The 16,656-nt window shown below is 48.3% G+C and overlaps 2 protein-coding genes across 6 annotated transcripts in view; one reads left to right on the top strand and one right to left on the bottom strand.

Annotated features, from left to right (window-relative positions):
* Window positions 1–16,656, bottom strand: part of DDX54 (DEAD-box helicase 54) — a 424,174-nt gene that overhangs the window by 184,526 nt on the left and 222,992 nt on the right. The window lies entirely within an intron of this gene.
* The window catches only part of RPH3A (rabphilin 3A), a 254,656-nt gene that overhangs the window by 208,690 nt on the left and 29,310 nt on the right, over window positions 1–16,656 (top strand). For all 5 annotated transcript variants that reach the window (XM_078060941.1, XM_078060943.1, XM_078060942.1 and 2 more), the window contains 5 exons: window positions 7,490–7,619; window positions 8,879–8,965; window positions 9,500–9,665; window positions 12,721–12,759; window positions 12,867–13,019. In XM_078060941.1, the coding sequence (XP_077917067.1) occupies window positions 7,490–7,619; window positions 8,879–8,965; window positions 9,500–9,665; window positions 12,721–12,759; window positions 12,867–13,019 (575 nt within the window). The remainder of the gene's footprint in view (window positions 1–7,489; window positions 7,620–8,878; window positions 8,966–9,499; window positions 9,666–12,720; window positions 12,760–12,866; window positions 13,020–16,656) is intronic.

Below are 16,656 nucleotides of genomic sequence, written 5' to 3'. Positions count from 1 at the left end.
CCTTCAGTGGGGCAGTTCATGTCTCTCCACTGCAACGACCCTTGTCCCCTCCCCCGCCGGGGGAGGGGATAGGAAGAGCTCCAACCATAAGCACTACAGTGAAACAAAGACTTCATTCTTTTACAACATCTGGGCAGCTAGACCTAGCCTCCAGGGTCATCTCTGCCCCTCGCGGGCTCTGTGTGCCTCAGTTCCCCATGGAACTGCTCTCACAGGTTGTAGACGGCCTAAGGAAAAGAATGCATGTGGGGCTCCTGGATGGCGCAGTTGGTTTGGTATCTGATTCTTGGTTTCGGCTTGGGGTCGTGATCTTGGGTCATGGGCTCGAGCCCCGCGTCAGGCTCTGCACTTGGTGAGGAGTCTGCTTAGGACTTTCTGTCCCTCTCCCTCTGCCTCTCCACCCCCTCAAATAAATAAATAAATCTTAAAAAAAAAAAAAAAGAAACAATGCATATGGAGTACTTAGCACAGCACCTGGTAACCCTGACTATTCCAGGGTTTATAAGGACCCAGCACCTTGCCTGGCATTGACTGACTACCTTAACTCCGCTGTACCCTCCAGCAGTCTTTCTCTCTTGGCTCCCTTGTCTCCAGCTCTGAGCCGAGGTGACCCCCCCCCCCCAAGAGCTGAGGCCTGGGCAGGAATCCCATTCACCCATCCGTCAAGGAGAGAAATTAGGATCTACAGCTTCCCAGGTGTCGACAGCAATAAACAACAATGAGAATTAATGAGTCTGAAATGCTCGCATCCCACATGCCCGCTGAACGGCGCCGTGACAGAGCAGCTCAGTCGTTTCAGGACAGGCTTCTGAGAGACCTTGGCCATGGAGCCTCGGGCCAGCCTTCGTCAGAGCAGCTGTGTCCCCGTTCACAGCCGACGATCTGATACTTACTTAAGAATACGCTAAGTTTAGGGTAATATCCCCCCCACTGGGCTATTAGGGTGAGGGGAAAAGCCTCACGATCTGGAATTGATGGTGTGTGTGTTTCAGAGAGAGAGAGAGAGAGACAAAACAGAGGGAGAGCCAGAGAGACAACATGACATCCACTCTCCCACTTCGCGCTGTTTTTATGAATCGTGGGTAATCACCACCCACCGCTGCTCTGAAGGCAGCCCCTCCGGCCCCATCCCATCAGTGGCGCAGCCCCGGCTTTTTGCCATTTCCCTCACGGATGGAGGAATCGCCCGCAAAGCCATCATGCCTCACAGGCAGGGCGCCTCGGCTCTGCAGCCTACTTCCCGGCGTAACTGTGCATCCATCAGCCTTCTCCCCAACATTCATCGAGATGCTGCTGCAATACGTGGTTGACAGCTCAGAGGCGGTTGCCTGAATATTTCTGAGGCCAGTTTGCACTTTTTGAGGGAGCCCGAGCTTTAGGAACAGGCGGTGTCAGTCCTCGATGTGGTTTCTGTCCTTGTCTGCAGAAGGTAGCCAAATGGGGCTAGGCTTTCTGTGAGCCGTGCGTGGGAAGGCGCGTTCCACGTGTAGGTGTGATCCCACATGGGTGTGTGAGCGCGCACGGGTGTGCTCACAGGTGCGTGTGGACCTGTGCTCTAGGGGCGTGCCCGTGGACGTATGTGTTCACCTGGGTGGATACGTGCCATCCGTGTCCATTTCTAGTCATTGCAGCCCCTTCGAAGGCTTTTCAAAAGGCAGATTTCATGGGCAGATGATAGCATCCTGATAGAAAAAGTGTGAGTACAGGGCGTTATAAAAGCCACGATATCCAGAAGAAATAATTAGCAGCAACCATTACTGAGTAGTTATCATGTTCCGGGCATTTTATACACGCTCTTATTTTATTTTTGCAACAACCCTAGGAGGTAAGGACTTTGTTTTCCCTAGTTTACAGATGAAAAACAGAGGCTCAGAAAGGTTAAGTAACTTTCTTGGGGTCCCAGAGCTAGGAAGTGGCAAAGCCAAATATGGACCCAGGCAAGCTCACCCCAGAATTGGCACCCCAAGCCTTGCATCACTGCCTGTTTCTAAATTCTGAAAGTGTGTGCATGCCTCTGTGTGTGTCTACCTGTGTGGAGGGAGTCTGCATTTTCCTGGGGTTGAGCATGAGCACCGGGAGAAGGTGATTGGGATCCTGCAGAGTCCAAAGTTTGGCTTGTCTGTCATCCACAGCGAGGCAGACAGATATTGCCCAATCCTTGCTCTGGAGAGCAGGGCAGAAGTCTGATTCAGATGTGAATCAGGTGGAAATAGGACCTGGATGGCAAATGGAGCAGGAATGTGGGTGTGGTAGGCAGAATAATGCCCTCCTCCGCTCCCCAAGATGTGCACATCTTAATCCCTGGAAACCTGAGGATCTGTTACCTTCCCTGGCAAAAGGGACTTTGCATATGGGATTAAGTTAAGAATCTTAAGATGGGGTGATTATCCAGTGGACCCAATGTAATCACATGGGTCCCTATAAGAGGGAGGCAGGAAGGTCAGAGTCACAGCAAGATTGGAAAATGCTGCGCTGCTGGCTTTGAAGATGGAGGAAGGGTCATGAGCCAAGGACTACAGGCAGCTTCTAGAAACTGGGAAAGGCCAAGGGAATGGATTTGCCCCTGGAGCCTCCAGAAAGAATACAGCCCTCCCAGCACCTTGACTTTAGCCCAGTGAAACCCGTGTCAGACATCTGGTCTCCAGAACTGTTAAGGTAATAAATATATGTTGTTTTAAGCTGTTAAGGTTGCAGTGATTTGTTACAGTAGCAACATGAAACTAAGACATGGGGCAGCTTCCCGGAGCCTGCTATTGGGCAATGGGATTTCAAGGCCCTCCTACTACCGTACTCTTAGCAGTACTGACTTAGACCCACCGGGGACAATCCTATAGTTTCCAGAGACCTGGTCCAGCTCCATGTGTAGACAAAGTCTGGGGACTTACCTGCCTCATTCTGCCTGGACCCATTGCAGCATCTGAAACTCTCACTGCTCTGAGCATCTCAAGAGCTCCATTCTTATGTCCACGTGTTGTCTCAAAATGGGGGACGTGGAGCCTCCTCTACCTAAAGCCTCTTGATGCTATCCCATCAAGACCCAGAATGGAGTGGGCCCTGCCCACCCCTCCAGCCTCATCTCCCTCCACCCAGCGCACGAGCCATGCTGAGCATGTCTCAGGGCCTTTGCACATACTATTCCCTCTTCTTCCAAGTGCTTTTCCTCACCCTCTTTACTGGGTCAGCTTCTCTTTATCCTCAGGTCTCAACTCATTGGTCACTTCCTCGGAGGCCCCTTCTTGACGGTTCCTGTCCCTCTCTTCTGCATTCTCCTGGCTGCCTATACTTGTCCTTCAGAGAACTTACTATGAGCGTGATTATGATGATCTATGTGATGAATTCGGTAATGCCCGAGCCCTCTCTGCAATGCCAGCTCCACGCAGGCAGGGACTCACCTGTTTTACTCCCTGTTGGGTCCTCATTGTCTACTTGGCACATGGCAAGTGCTCCATAAATATATGAATGAATGAGTAGCGCATCTGCTTCCATTTGGATAGCAAGGTCAGGCCAAGTTGGGAATCCACTTCCCGCCACCTCCAGGGGGGTTGTCCGCTGAGGCCCAGGGGAGGAGATGTACCCTTTCTGGTGCTTCTGGGAGCATCCTGGGAAATGGGAGATGTCACGGAGTAAACAGCAGCTCCCCTTAAGCGCCCAGCCTGGTGATGGATGTGTTTCCTGGATGCAAGGCATGAGTGGTAGTCATAAAGTTAATCGGGCATGTAAAGACATAACTAGAGAGTGACAGGCACGTACGGTGTCCAGTTAATTGGGCTCTTAATGTGGACGCATTAGACTGGCAAACAAACCAGGCTGCCAATACAGAGAGGGCCTTCTCTTAGGCATGGAGGGACCTTCTATTTCAAGACACCAGGGGAAGTCTTGGTGTTTCAGCCTCAGGATCTAAGACTCCCTGACTGCTGCCTGTGGGAGGAAGCTTGAGCTGCAACTCATCTAACCCCTCACAGTAAAGTCTGGGAAAAGGGCCCCCAGAGAACAGAGGCTTTTCAAGCCTGTTGACTGGAGAGAAGATAGGATTCAAACCCACGTCTTTTAATCCTGCCTTACCTGCTCTCGATCTTCAAAAATGCACTTTCTCTTCTAATATAAAGGCAACACATGTTCGTGGTGGGAGGTTAAGGAAGCATGGGGAGGCCACCTAATCGGGTGCTTGAGGAGGGAGGGAGACAGAGGCATTAAAGAAGGAAAATTAAAAAAAAAAAAGAAGGAAATAAATGTTACTTATAATCCCACCACCCAGTAATTCTCACTGTGAATATTTGGGTGTGTTTTCTTTCTAAATTTTTTTATGTCTAGTACACATCATGAAGAGATTCAGATGAGCATGTTCCAAATCCCAAGTCATACCCTGACTACAGTTCTACATCCTGGGTTTTTTGGGGGGGTGTCTTTTTCCTCCTTTAACATAATAAGGAGAGCATTTTCCCATGCAGTTTGCCCTACCGCCCCCTTCCTTCCTTCAGCCCTTCCCGGAGTGTGGCCAGGAATTCACCAGCATCAAGATCATTCAGGGAGCCGCTCCGAAATTCAGATTCCCAGGCCCTGCCACGATCCCACAGAATTATTGTCTGCATGCTGAACACTCTCCCAGGGTGATCTAGAAGCACTGTGAATTTCGAGAATCCCCCTCCCCCCCGTGCAGTGGCTCCCCACAGGGCTGCACACTCTAATACTGCTCACGAGGCTTCAGCAGACCCATAGCTGACGAGGTTGAGAGTCGGGGCTCCGTGCCTCGGTATTTTTTTCTAAGGCTCCCTGGGTGATTGACATGCGCGGAGGGTTGCAGGCATCCTTCAGGATGCATAGAGTGTGCTCCTGCCAAGACTGTAAGAACAAACATTCCTTCTGGGGTAAAGAAACCGAAATGTTTTATCACCGGGATAAAGACCCATCTGTGATTTTGACTTAGCTTCCTGCAAAGTTTCACTTCTAAGTTTATAACCTTTGGCTCTGGCAGCTGTCCGTGTTGAGGTCCTAGCACAGGGGGCCGCAGAGAGGGTGTCCTCATGAGTGGGCTGCAGGAAAGATCTTGGAGCAGCGACGAAGGTGTGCTCTTCCCAGCCCACGCGTGCTTCTATCCTTATTGGTCTCAGCCAAATTCACAAATAACAAGGGTCCCCAAGCTGAGACATCTGAATAATGATCTTAAATCTGTTGTTTTTCCGTGCCATTTGCTCTACGATAGGAACTAATGAGACACTCCCCGTACAAGGCCTGTTAATGGGGCCTTTCGGCATTTAGGAGGGAACAGTGCAAGGAACAGGCATCTGGGTGGAGGCTCAGAGTGTGGGTTTTGCAAGCGGTGCGTGAATCCGTGGCCTTGATTTTCCAAGAGGAGGCAGGAAAGCCTCTAAGCCTCCTGAGCAGAGCGCACTATAGTTTAAAATTGGGTCATCTGGCCTGGGCTGTCTTCCTGAGGCTTGACCTGAGGCGGGAAGCCAGGAGGGTTTCATGGAAAGCAAAGATGATTTCCTGACCCAGAGAACTAGATACTCACCCTCGCTGAACAGCCCCAGGCCAGCCTCTCACCCTCTCTGTGCTTTGGGACCTGCCCTGCTAGAGTGAGAAGAATAAAATCTAACCATTTCCTGGCTAGGGCGGTGGATGAAGGAAGAAATCGGTAAAATAGGAAAGTGTGTGCAATAAGAATGTCACCATGCATTTACCATCCCCCGCCTCCATCAGCTCGCCTCATTGTCTCATAATATTTTATAATTCTGTGGCATTGAAAGGCATCCTGAAGTTTACCTGCTCTGGACAATTTCAGGCCGTTTCTTTAAACTGCAGCTTTCCAAAGGAAATCTAATTCAATAGCCTAAACAAACAAAAGTGATAAATGCAGACATGCTGTGGGTGAAGGAGGGTTTTCTGGACCCTCAGAATCACCCCCCACCCCACCACTACAGTGGGTGGCCCCTAAACTGGCTCTAAGGAACCCTGGGGTGCCATAAAGCACAGTTTGACAACCACCGATTCAGCGTTAACACCTTCTGTTTTACAGATGAGGAAATTGAAGCCCAGAGAGGCAAAATCCAGGGCCAAACTGCAGATTTCTCAACCCTACATTGAAGGCTTTTCAGGAAAGCAAAATGATGGGGCAGCTGTTGGGTGTCTTGTCCTAAGCTCAGGGAAGTGAGAGGCAGAGGGACAGAACCAGCTGGGGTAACGGGGTGTGTGTAACTTGGTGCTTACCAATGACTGAAGGTCTCCCTTGGTGTGGGGACTGCAGGGGCGGGGCGCGCAGAGTGGAGATCAAACAGTTCAAGAAGATCCCCATGGCTCTGCCTGACACAGAGCAGGAGGGTGGAATTACAGTTAACAACAGGGACTCAGGACAGACTGTGCCTGGGTCTGGATCCCAGCTTTCTCCACCTCCCCGCTGCGTGACTTGAGTAAATCACTTAACCTCTCTGTGCCTCAGTTTTCCCACTTGGAAAATGGGCACAAGAATAGTGCTCAGCGTATTGTGCTGCTGGAAGGACTCATTAAGAAGATCCAGGTGAAGTGCTTAGGTCTGCGTCTGGCACATGGTAAGTGCTCTGTAAACACCAGCGACTGTTACGCTAGGTGTTCTGAGACCGTGGACTGGGGCTTGCACCTGGTGACTGCCCCCACCCATCATCCTACAAAAACAGTTTCTAGGGAGAACCCAGGGAGGGAGAGGGAGGGAAGAGGAGGAGGAGGAGGAAGGAGAGGGCCGCCTCTGGCTCTGCGCACCCTGCCTCCCGAAGCGCTCTGTCCGATCTGGGTCACAGCGGAGGCTCTGGAGCCGCAGGCAGCTCTTGGCTCGCCCTGGGGCAGGAGGGCTCTCCTGCGAATGAAGCACAAAGGGAGAAGCTGCTATTTATAACGTTGCTAGTCAGAACACTTTGCGGGGATGGCAGGAGCGAGGAGGGCCTGTGGGGAGAGTCCGTATCAGGTGGCTGCCAGGCAGGGCTACCAGGGACCTTCTAGAGCCTGTGATCCCCGAATTGCCTCCCAGCGGTTCTCATGCCCCTGGTGCCCAAAGCTGGAACCCGGCCTGTGGAGGGGGCGGGGGGGTGGGGCAGGGTCCAGCTCCATCCTGAGAATGGGAGCAGGTGTGCTAGGGATGGGGCTGGAGAAGAGCCAAGTTGAAGAGCAGCTGCAAGTAAACTTTGAGATGCCCACGAAGACATCCAAGGGAAGACGTCAGGTAGACAATTAGATAAACAGCGATAACGGGAGATAGAAAGTCTAGAGAAGGTGCTTAGTCCGCGGTCAGTCCGCGGTCAGTAGAAGAGGTGGGAGATATGGGACATGGGTCTGCGGTGGTCTGAAAATGTACCAGAATTTCATCTACGCGTGCCTTTTTCTGGGGAAGGATCCAGCAGTTATCATCAGACACTCAGGAGCCCACGACTCAGAGAAGGGTAAGACCATCAGCCTGATACTGTGGGAGATGCTGGTGGTCCCTGGTCCTGTAAGGCCCTCATGATTCTGTCTCTGCTTCCAGGCGCCTGGTGGACCGTCTGGAGAACATGAGGAAGAACGTGGCTGGGGACGGGGTGAACCGCTGCATCCTGTGTGGAGAACAACTGGGGATGCTGGGTTCCACCTGTGTGGTGTGTGAGGACTGTAAGAAGGTACCACCACCCTCCTCTTCCCTGCTTCCCTGCTCTTCTCATGCACAGGGCTAGGCCTGGGCTCAAGCCAGCCCTGGGGGGCCCTGGGTCTTGGGGATGGAGCTTGGATCCTGAAGGGTAGTTGCCAGCATATGATTCCTTTGGGGGTGCTCCCATGCCCAACTATCTTCTAGGCAACCCTGATTCTGGCTCCTCTCCTGGAAGATGCTCTGACTCTTCTGTCCCCTTGGAGCTCAGCTCCATCTAGAATGAACTTGGGAGCCTGAGGTAGGACTTGAGCTATGATTGAGCCTCCAAGTATCCTGGTTGTGGCTTAGCGAGTTATGTGTCAGGCTCAAGAGCATGCCAGGCAGGTGTCTACACCTGTGTGTACATGGAAGGTTTACCCAGCATCCTCTTACCCTGGCTTAGAAAGCCCCTCTCCAGCCAAGTTAGAGCCATTGGGCTTCTTGAACATTCATTCTTGAAGGCGAGTCTCCCTGTGCTCCCTCCACCCTGCACCCTCCCCTCAAGCTGTCGGCACTTGACGATTCCAGGACAGGGATACAACTGCCCTTGGGTCTGCCCAATTCCCAGGAAAGGAATTCAGGGGAACACCTGAGCTGGAGACATCCATAATGTCACTTGGCATCTCCTGCTTGGAATCCCCCTTAACATTTAGAGTGCAATATTGGGGAAAGTTTATCTAGGCTAAAACACTTAATCTGCTGCAGTCAACCAGATAGTGAAAATTTCGTGACCTGTTGGGTTTTCCTTTTTGTCTTGACTGCCAGGCAACTCAGCCAAAGGTATAACATTCTAACCATCACACAGTCATAGCTTTTATACAGGTAACTTTCTTCTTGGAGAGCTGAACCTGCAGCCATAGGCTGGGTTAGGTCAGATTCATGCGGGAAAGAAGAAATAATAAACAAATAAATATGTGACCTCTCCTCTTGAAAACTCATGTCAGCGATCTCCCCTGTGTGGACACTGAAAACTCAGACCCCACAGGGACTCTTGGAGAACTCAGGTGAATTCACTCATCCAGTGCCGGGGAGTGACTCCAGTTCTTGTTATTGGAAATGAAGACTCAGATTGGAACTTTAATCCTAACTGGCCTTGGTCATGGGAGGGAGGTGAGAAAGAGTTCAAGCTCTTTACATCCACCAAGAGAGCATGGGGCTCAGTTGCCACCCTTCCCAACCCCTTTGACCTGATCACTGGCAGCTCAGAGCCTGGCATATCTGAGTGTGCCCTGGGCTGTATTTTGTCCCCAGAATGTCTGCACCAAGTGTGGGGTGGAAACCTCCAGTAACCGCCCGCATCCCGTGTGGCTCTGCAAAATCTGCATTGAGCAGAGAGAGGTGAGTCGATTGGTCCCATCTGGCTTTTGGGACACCCTTCCTTGTTTGGGGCACCCTTCCTCACTGTAAACAGGGAAACCAGGTGGCAGTCGAGGGCTGGGGAACCTGGCTAGGTATATGTCCTAAGGGATTGGTGAAAAGGAGCCAGCTCAGCGGTGAACACTGGCAGAACAGTCCATGACGTTTGAAAGAATTTCTTTTCTCCTGCTTCCGTGACTCTTCTCTTCCTCGAAGTAGGGAGCACACCATATTTAAGAGGTGGAAGACTTGGAGTCCACTTACTGTCCTTCCACTCTCTCGCTGGGTAACCTCATACCAGTTCATCACCTTTCTGATATTCAACTTTCTCCATCAAGAAAATGGGTCTACTCAGGCCCTGCCTATTGAGTGTTTGGGGATATTGTGTGAGTCAAGTAAGAATTGTGGCAGGCTCCGTACTGTGGGCAGGGAGCAAAGTTAAAAAGTGGCACTCGTGAAGGCAGGACTCTTAGTGATTGGCTGCCGTGTCTTCATCCTCCCCCTCTCTTCCCCTAGGTGTGGAAGCGTTCCGGAGCATGGTTCTTCAAGGGCTTCCCCAAACAGGTCCTCCCACAGCCTATGCCTATAAGGAAGACCAAGCCCCAGCAGCCTGTCAGTGAGCCTGCTGCCTCTGAGCAGGTCGCCCCTGAGCCCAAGCATGCTGCCCGGGCTCCAACCCGAGGTAGGACAAAACATCTTCTCCTTTTAGGACCAAGAACAGATCTTGGCTAACTGGTCTACCCAGAGGATGTCCTGACATGATGTCTTATGTTTCTACCCAGCTGGTGAACAGCCAGCCTCTGGGCTTGGGTTTAGGAACCCTATATCCTCTGCACAGCTCACCATGAACCCTTATCAAGAGGGTAGCACAGGAAACCAGTATGGAGCTTCCTCAAAAAGTTAAAAATAGGGCTACCCTACAATCCAGCAGTCACACTACTGGGTATTTACCCAAAGAATACAAAAACACTAATTCAAAGGAGTACGTGCACCCTTATGTTTATAGCAGCATTATTTACAATAGCCAAGGTATGGAAGCAGCCTGTGTCCACCAACTGATGAATGAATAAAGAAGACATGATAGATATAAATATAGATATACACACAATGGAATATTATTCAGCCATAAAAAAAGAATGACATCTTGCCATTTACAACAACATGGATGGAGCTAGAGAGTATAATGCTAAGTCAGTCAGAGAAAGACAAATACCATATGATTCCACTCATACGTGGAATTTAAGAAACAACAAACGAGCAAAGGGAGAGAGGGAGAGAAACCAAGATACAGTCTTTTAACCGTAGAGAACACAGTGATGGTTACCAGAGGGGAGGAGTGGGGGGATGGATGAACTAGGTGATGGGGATTAAGGAGTGCACTTGTCATGATGAGCAGAGGGTGTTGTATGGAAGTGTTGAGTCACTATATTGTACGTCTGGAATGAATATAACACTTCACAGTATAGTGTAATACAGTAACACTATTGTATAATGGTGGGATTAAAATTAAAACTCTTAAAAAAAGAGAGGGTAGCACAGGAAACTCTCCAGCAATGCGAGGCTGCCAAAAGCTTTCGTTGTCATCCCTCATGGAGTATTTAGAGGTACAAGAGATGGAAATTAAAATTAGAAACTGAGAGACTCTTATCACCACAATACACACTGGGGCCTGAGAGTGACTTGCTGGGAAGGCCTTCCTTGTCCCTGCAACTTCTATCAACCATCTCCTGTATCTGAAATGGTACTAATTAAAAGTGAAAGATGAGTAGAAGGGAAATTACCAAAAGAAGATTACCACGGCGATGGATATTATCACTCTTATCCAAGTATTACTATTAATTAGTAAAATGATGATAAAAGGGAGAGGCAAAAAAGTAAAAAGAAGAAAAAAAGCAACTACAGTGCAAACGTATTTTAATTGGCGAGACCAATGGGACTGACCTCAGAAGAGGCCCTTGTCATAATCTCAGTTAACACTAAGTGATAAAATCTGGTCTGAACGTCAGTTCTGGAGTTGAGTGCAGGCAAAGCTTCTGAAAGGTAAGTTGTAGCTAAAGGTCTCAAAGGTCGAAATGTCCAACTTTGTCTCCCATGAGATGACTTCTAAAGGTGTGCAGTCTGGTGCCTGGCACTGAAAAGGCATCCACCAAATGCTTTCTTCCTGACATGGCCCAAGCAACGTCTATTCCTTGCAGAGAATTACTGAATTTTCAATATATACCGCGTCCCCAAGGAGCCCCCAGTGTCACCCCCAGAACATCCTTCTTCCTGGTTAAGCTTTCCCCCCTGTAGCCTGAGAAGACCACACAGCCTCACCATCAAGATCTAGGACATCTGAGACCAAGAGGACCTGAATCTCAGTTCCAGCTCTGCACGTCGCCTAGCCCTCTGAGACTCTTTCCTCATCTGTGAAATGGGGTTAATAACTCACTGGGTTATTTTGAAGATTAAATGAGATGCTAGATGGGAGGTGCTTTGTGGAATGTAGCACTTAGCAAATATTGACCAATATTAAATAATGTTAAAGACACAGACACACACATAAATAGTATGAATTAGCTTATCAGATATACTCTGGACAAAGCAAATAACCCCAAAACTATGCTTGATATAAAACCTATTCATATCACTAGAAAGAATTAACATCACCAGCATTGCATAGTGACACATGAAAAATTATTGGTAGTAACATCCAGTGCTGGTGAATGTGGGGGAAATGGATACTTTACAAACTGTTGGTAGGACTATAAATCACCTCCAGCTTTTTGGAAAGTGTTATGGCAGAATTTATTAAAATTTGAAGTGTACGTGCCATTTGATCTGGCAATCCCTCTCTGGGAATATATCTAACAGCAATAAAGGGACCAATATAAATAGATATATGTGTAAGTATATTTATTGTATCATTATTTATGGTAGCAGAACCCCTGGAAAACCCTAAATGTTCATTAATGGGATTGTTTAATGGATCATGGTATAGCCACACCGTGCTATGTTAGGCATCTTTTAAAATTGAACGATGGAAATGTATATTATAGATTTGGAATTATGCCCACGATAGAAGCTTTTGATATTCTTTTAACAAACCCTTACTGAACACCCAGTGAGTTCCAGACTCTGTTCTGTGCCCTAGGAATACAGTGTTAAGTGGAACAGACAAAATCCTTGCCCTCACACAGCTAAAATTGTCCTAGGGAGAACAGATACTCAACAAACAAGCACGGGCAAATACCATGTAATACCAGATAGTGATGGTGTCCGGAGGACAGATGAAGTGGGTAAAGGGGACAGACATGCCAGGAGGCTCCATGTTGGACAGAATGGTCACAGAAGGGCTGTCCAAGGAGCTAGTATTTGGGGGGAAGGGTAGAGAGGGCTCATGGAACATTTGGGAATGTCACGTGCAAAAGGACTTGAGGTTGGAGCGTGCCTGGTGAGTCCTGGCAAGTGAACAGAGAACATTCTAGAACAGTTTGTACGACCATTGGCTAATAATCCCAATTTGTTCTTTTTAAAGGCTTGTGCATGCTCACACATGCTTGTGCACACAAAGGAAATCATGTGAAATAGTAAATGGGAGCTACCTCACAGGGGATGTTGGGAGAGGAGACTTCCAGTTCATTTTGTAGAAGTTCTTAAGAGTGATACTGGGCCCCTTTGTGTGTTCCTTAAGCGAGGGCTCTTCAGAAACCGTAAAACAAGGACTCCCCATCATTTCTCTCTCTCTCTCTCTCCAGGTGACACTGAAGACAGGAGGGGCCCAGGTCAGAAGACAGGTGGGTTCTGCTGACTCAGTCTTCTATTTTGGGACAGGAGCCCTTCTATCCTTCTATCCCATCCCTCTGATGCCCTTTCTCCATTTAACATGTGCTTTTCTCTCCAGGTCCTGAACCGGCCTCTGCTCCCGGGCGAGGAAGCTATGGGCCTCCCGTGCGCAGGGCCTCTGAGGCACGCATGAGCTCATCTAGCCGGGACTCAGAGAGCTGGGACCACGGCCACAGTGGGGCTGCCGGTGACTCCACCCGGAGCCCAGCAGGTAGGAAACATGGGCAAATCCAGACAGGCTTCCTGAATGAGGAGAATCCAAAGGATTGGGGGTGACAATGTTTTAATCCATGTATTCATTCAGTATTTATTGAGCATCTATTGCGTGCCACGTTCCGTTTTAGATGTTGGTTCTAGTCTATGGTAGAGGAAAGACAACTCAGAAACAATTCTGACTCTGGACATCCGTATGTTTGGTTATACCCATTTCCTGCTCTAATGCCAAATGTCAGGAAAACGTAGGGGTTTTGCCTTCCTCCCTGGAAGCCCTGAGGAAAATGCAATGTGCCTTTGAGCAAAGTCAGGACACTTCCCTCTCACAGACCCACCCAAGTTCTTTGTTCTCTTTCTTGGCCAGTGGCCTCTGCTGTCCGTGAGGATGGGGTGGTTCAGCACGGCCAGGATGTCACTCAGAGCTGCTCTTGGCTCACTGGTGCCCAGCACCTCTGGCTGCACTCGTGGGGGATTTATTTGCCAAGAGTGCCCACCATGGGAGTCCTTGATTCCTGGACTTTGGGAAAAATGTCTACTGGATGGGAGAGATCAAAGCTCCCTACCTCCTGTGTGAGCCCTCAGAGCCACTTCATTTCCTTTGTAACAAGGGGATGAGACTGGGTTCAAAGTTAGATGGGCTAAATATTCAGGTCCCATGATGACCTCTGGCTTCTCTTCTTCAATAGTGGGTCTGTAGCTTAGGCCCGTAGTCCCTCTTCTTCTTGGCGAGAGGGCTGGGCCCATACCTTGTGCTTAATCCACTGTGCACACCCCCTAATGAACCTATGATTCAGATTCATAGAGCAAGAAGAATTTCTCAGCTCTGCAACATCATATGGAATATTTGTTGTGTACTTACTATGTGCCAATGCTGGCCCAAGCTCTTCACATAGAACATCTCATTTAATCCTTGTCACAACCCCAAACCCTGTTATGAAGACATCTACTCTTCCCATTTTACAGATGGAGAAACTGAGCTCAGAGAAGTGATGCCACTTGCCCTAGGTCACACAGCTGATCATTGGTTCAAATGGAAATTAAACCCATGTCTGTCCAACATCAAAGCTTGTGCTTGTTTTTCTCTTCCAGAGGTGAAGTTTTTATTGACAGTGCTTTTTTAAAACATCTTTTTAAATGGTGGTAAAATATACTTAATATTAAATTTACCATTTTAACTATTTTTAAGTCTAGAGTTCAGTGGCCTTAAGTGCATTCACACTGTCATGCAACCATCACCACTAACCATCAGCAGAGCCATTTCATCCCAAACTGAAACTTTTACCCATTAAACAATTCTGCATTCCATTTCCCCCGCTCCCCAGCCCCTGGTAACCACTAACCACTAAGGATTTGCTTATTCTTGACATCTCATATAAATAGAATTACACGCTATGTGGCCTTTTGTGACTGGCTTCTTTCACTGAGCATCCTGTATTCAAGGTTCATTCATGTTGTGACTTGTATCAGAACCTGAATTCCTTTTTAAGGCTGAGAAATATCCCCTTGCATGGATAGACATTTTATTTATCCATTCATCTGTTGATGGACCTTTGGGTTGTTTCCACCTTTTGGCTGTTGTGAATAATGAACGTTGGTGTGCAAATATGTCTTTGAGTCCCTGCTCTTAATTTGGGGAGGGTCTATACCTAGAAGTAGAATAGCTGGATCATATGGTAATTCTATGCTTAAGTTTTTTAGGAACCACCCATCGTGGGTTCTACAGCAGCTGCACCAGTTTACATTCTCACCAGAAATACACAAGGGTTCCAGTTTCTCCACATCTTCACCAACATTTGTATAGTGTGTGTGTGTGTGTGTGTGTCCATCCTAATGCGTGTGAACTGGTATCTCATGTTTCTGATTTCCATTTCCTTGATGATTAGTGATGTTGAGCATCTTTTCATGTGCTCATTGGCCATTCGTATATTTTCTTTGGAGAAATGTCTATTCAAGTCCTTTGCCCATTTTTTAATTGGGATGTTTGTTTCATCATTGTTGAATTACAGGAGTTCTTTATATATTCTGGATATTAATCCCTTTCCAGATCTATGATTTGTTAATACTTCCTCCCATTCTGTGGGTTGCCCTTTTGCCCCATTGATAGTGTCCTTTGATGCACAAAAGTTTTTAATTTTGGGGCGCCTGGGTGGCTCAGTCGTTAAGCGTCTGCCTTCAGCTCAGGTCATGATCCCAGGGTCCTGGGATTGAGCCCCGCATCGGGCTCCCTGCTCGGCGGGAAGCCTGCTTCTCCCTCTCCCACTCCCCCTGCTTGTATGCCTGCTCGCTATCTCTCTCTCTCTTTCAAATAAATAAATAAAAAATCTTTAAAAAAAAAAAAAAGTTTTTAATTTTGACGAGTCAAATTTTTCTTTCTTTTGTTTTCTGTGCTTTGGGTGTCATATTCAGTCACGCCAAATATTTATTTATTTATTTATTTATTTATTTATTTATTTGAGAGAGAGAGAGAGAGTGTGCAGTGGGGAGAGGCAGAGGGAGAGAGAGAATCTCAGTCTCACGACCCTGAGATCATGATCTGAGCCAAAACCAAGAGTCAGATGCTCAACCAACTGAGCCACCCAGGCACCCCCTCTTTGATCCATTTTTAGTTAACTTTTGTATATGAAGCCTGTGCTTTTAAGCCTCTGTATTATTTTGCCTCTTGAGGGAAAAGACAGTCACACAACATTCCTGAGCCAGATTTGACCCCCTGTCCCTCGAGAGTCAGTGTAAATGTTATCGCCATCTATGAAGCTTCTAGCATCCACCTGCTCCACCTTGAGCTAATTGCTCCCTCCTCTGAGTTCCCAGAGTACTGACACCCAGCTCTAATTAGTGCTTGTCACTATCTAAATCATATTAAAGCCAGAATCTCTTTCCCTGAGAGAGCAGTAGAAGACAGGGGATCAGCAGATCCATGTACCTTGGGTGCATGTTAAAAGCACTTGTTCTCTGCCCCATTCCAGACCTACTAAATCAGAATTTCTGGGGTCAGGACCCAGACTCTGCACTTCTTAAGCAAATTCTTCAGGTGATTTCTGTGAATGCCAAAGTTTGAGAACCATTGCTCAAGAGCCTGAAAAGTTAGATAAATGAGTTTGGACGTTTTCCTGAAGGTGCTAGGGAGCCACAGAAGAATATTTGAGCAGAGGAAGGGCCAGCATCTTGTATTTTTATATCATTCACACATCGCACAGGTATGGCAAGTCAGATCCTATCTGGTGGCCCTGAGGTTACTCAGAGGGGTCTGGTGCTCCAAAACACAGACATGTCTGTGCTAACCTTTGTGCCATCTGCAGAAGGGATGATTACAACCCTTCCTGATCTGCTGGAGCCCAGATGCCCTTGCTGTATAGTAAAAGGCTCAGTCATGCCAGCAGCCCTCAGTCATGAGCCAGACTAAGCCCCGGAGGGAATTCCATCAGGAGTGCTGAGGATGACTTGCAACTCAGGTCCCAGATCCTCAACGAGAATCAACTCAGCTCTGTGTTTCCCATTCAGTAATCCTGACACCTCCCAGTGCCCCATTCTCCGCAGATCTGGGATGTGGAGTTAGTGCTGTGGAATAAACCAAAATCATCCCGACTTTTCTTTAGGCTACAGAGGTCGTCTGGGCATCAGTATCCCTTTCATGTTGG

Source organism: Halichoerus grypus, chromosome 13 (genome assembly GCF_964656455.1).
Source record: "Halichoerus grypus chromosome 13, mHalGry1.hap1.1, whole genome shotgun sequence".
In the NCBI taxonomy this organism is placed as follows: Eukaryota; Metazoa; Chordata; class Mammalia; order Carnivora; family Phocidae; genus Halichoerus; species Halichoerus grypus.
The sequence above is the reverse complement of the archived record's forward strand: the minus strand, read 5'-3'. Positions and strand labels throughout refer to the sequence as shown.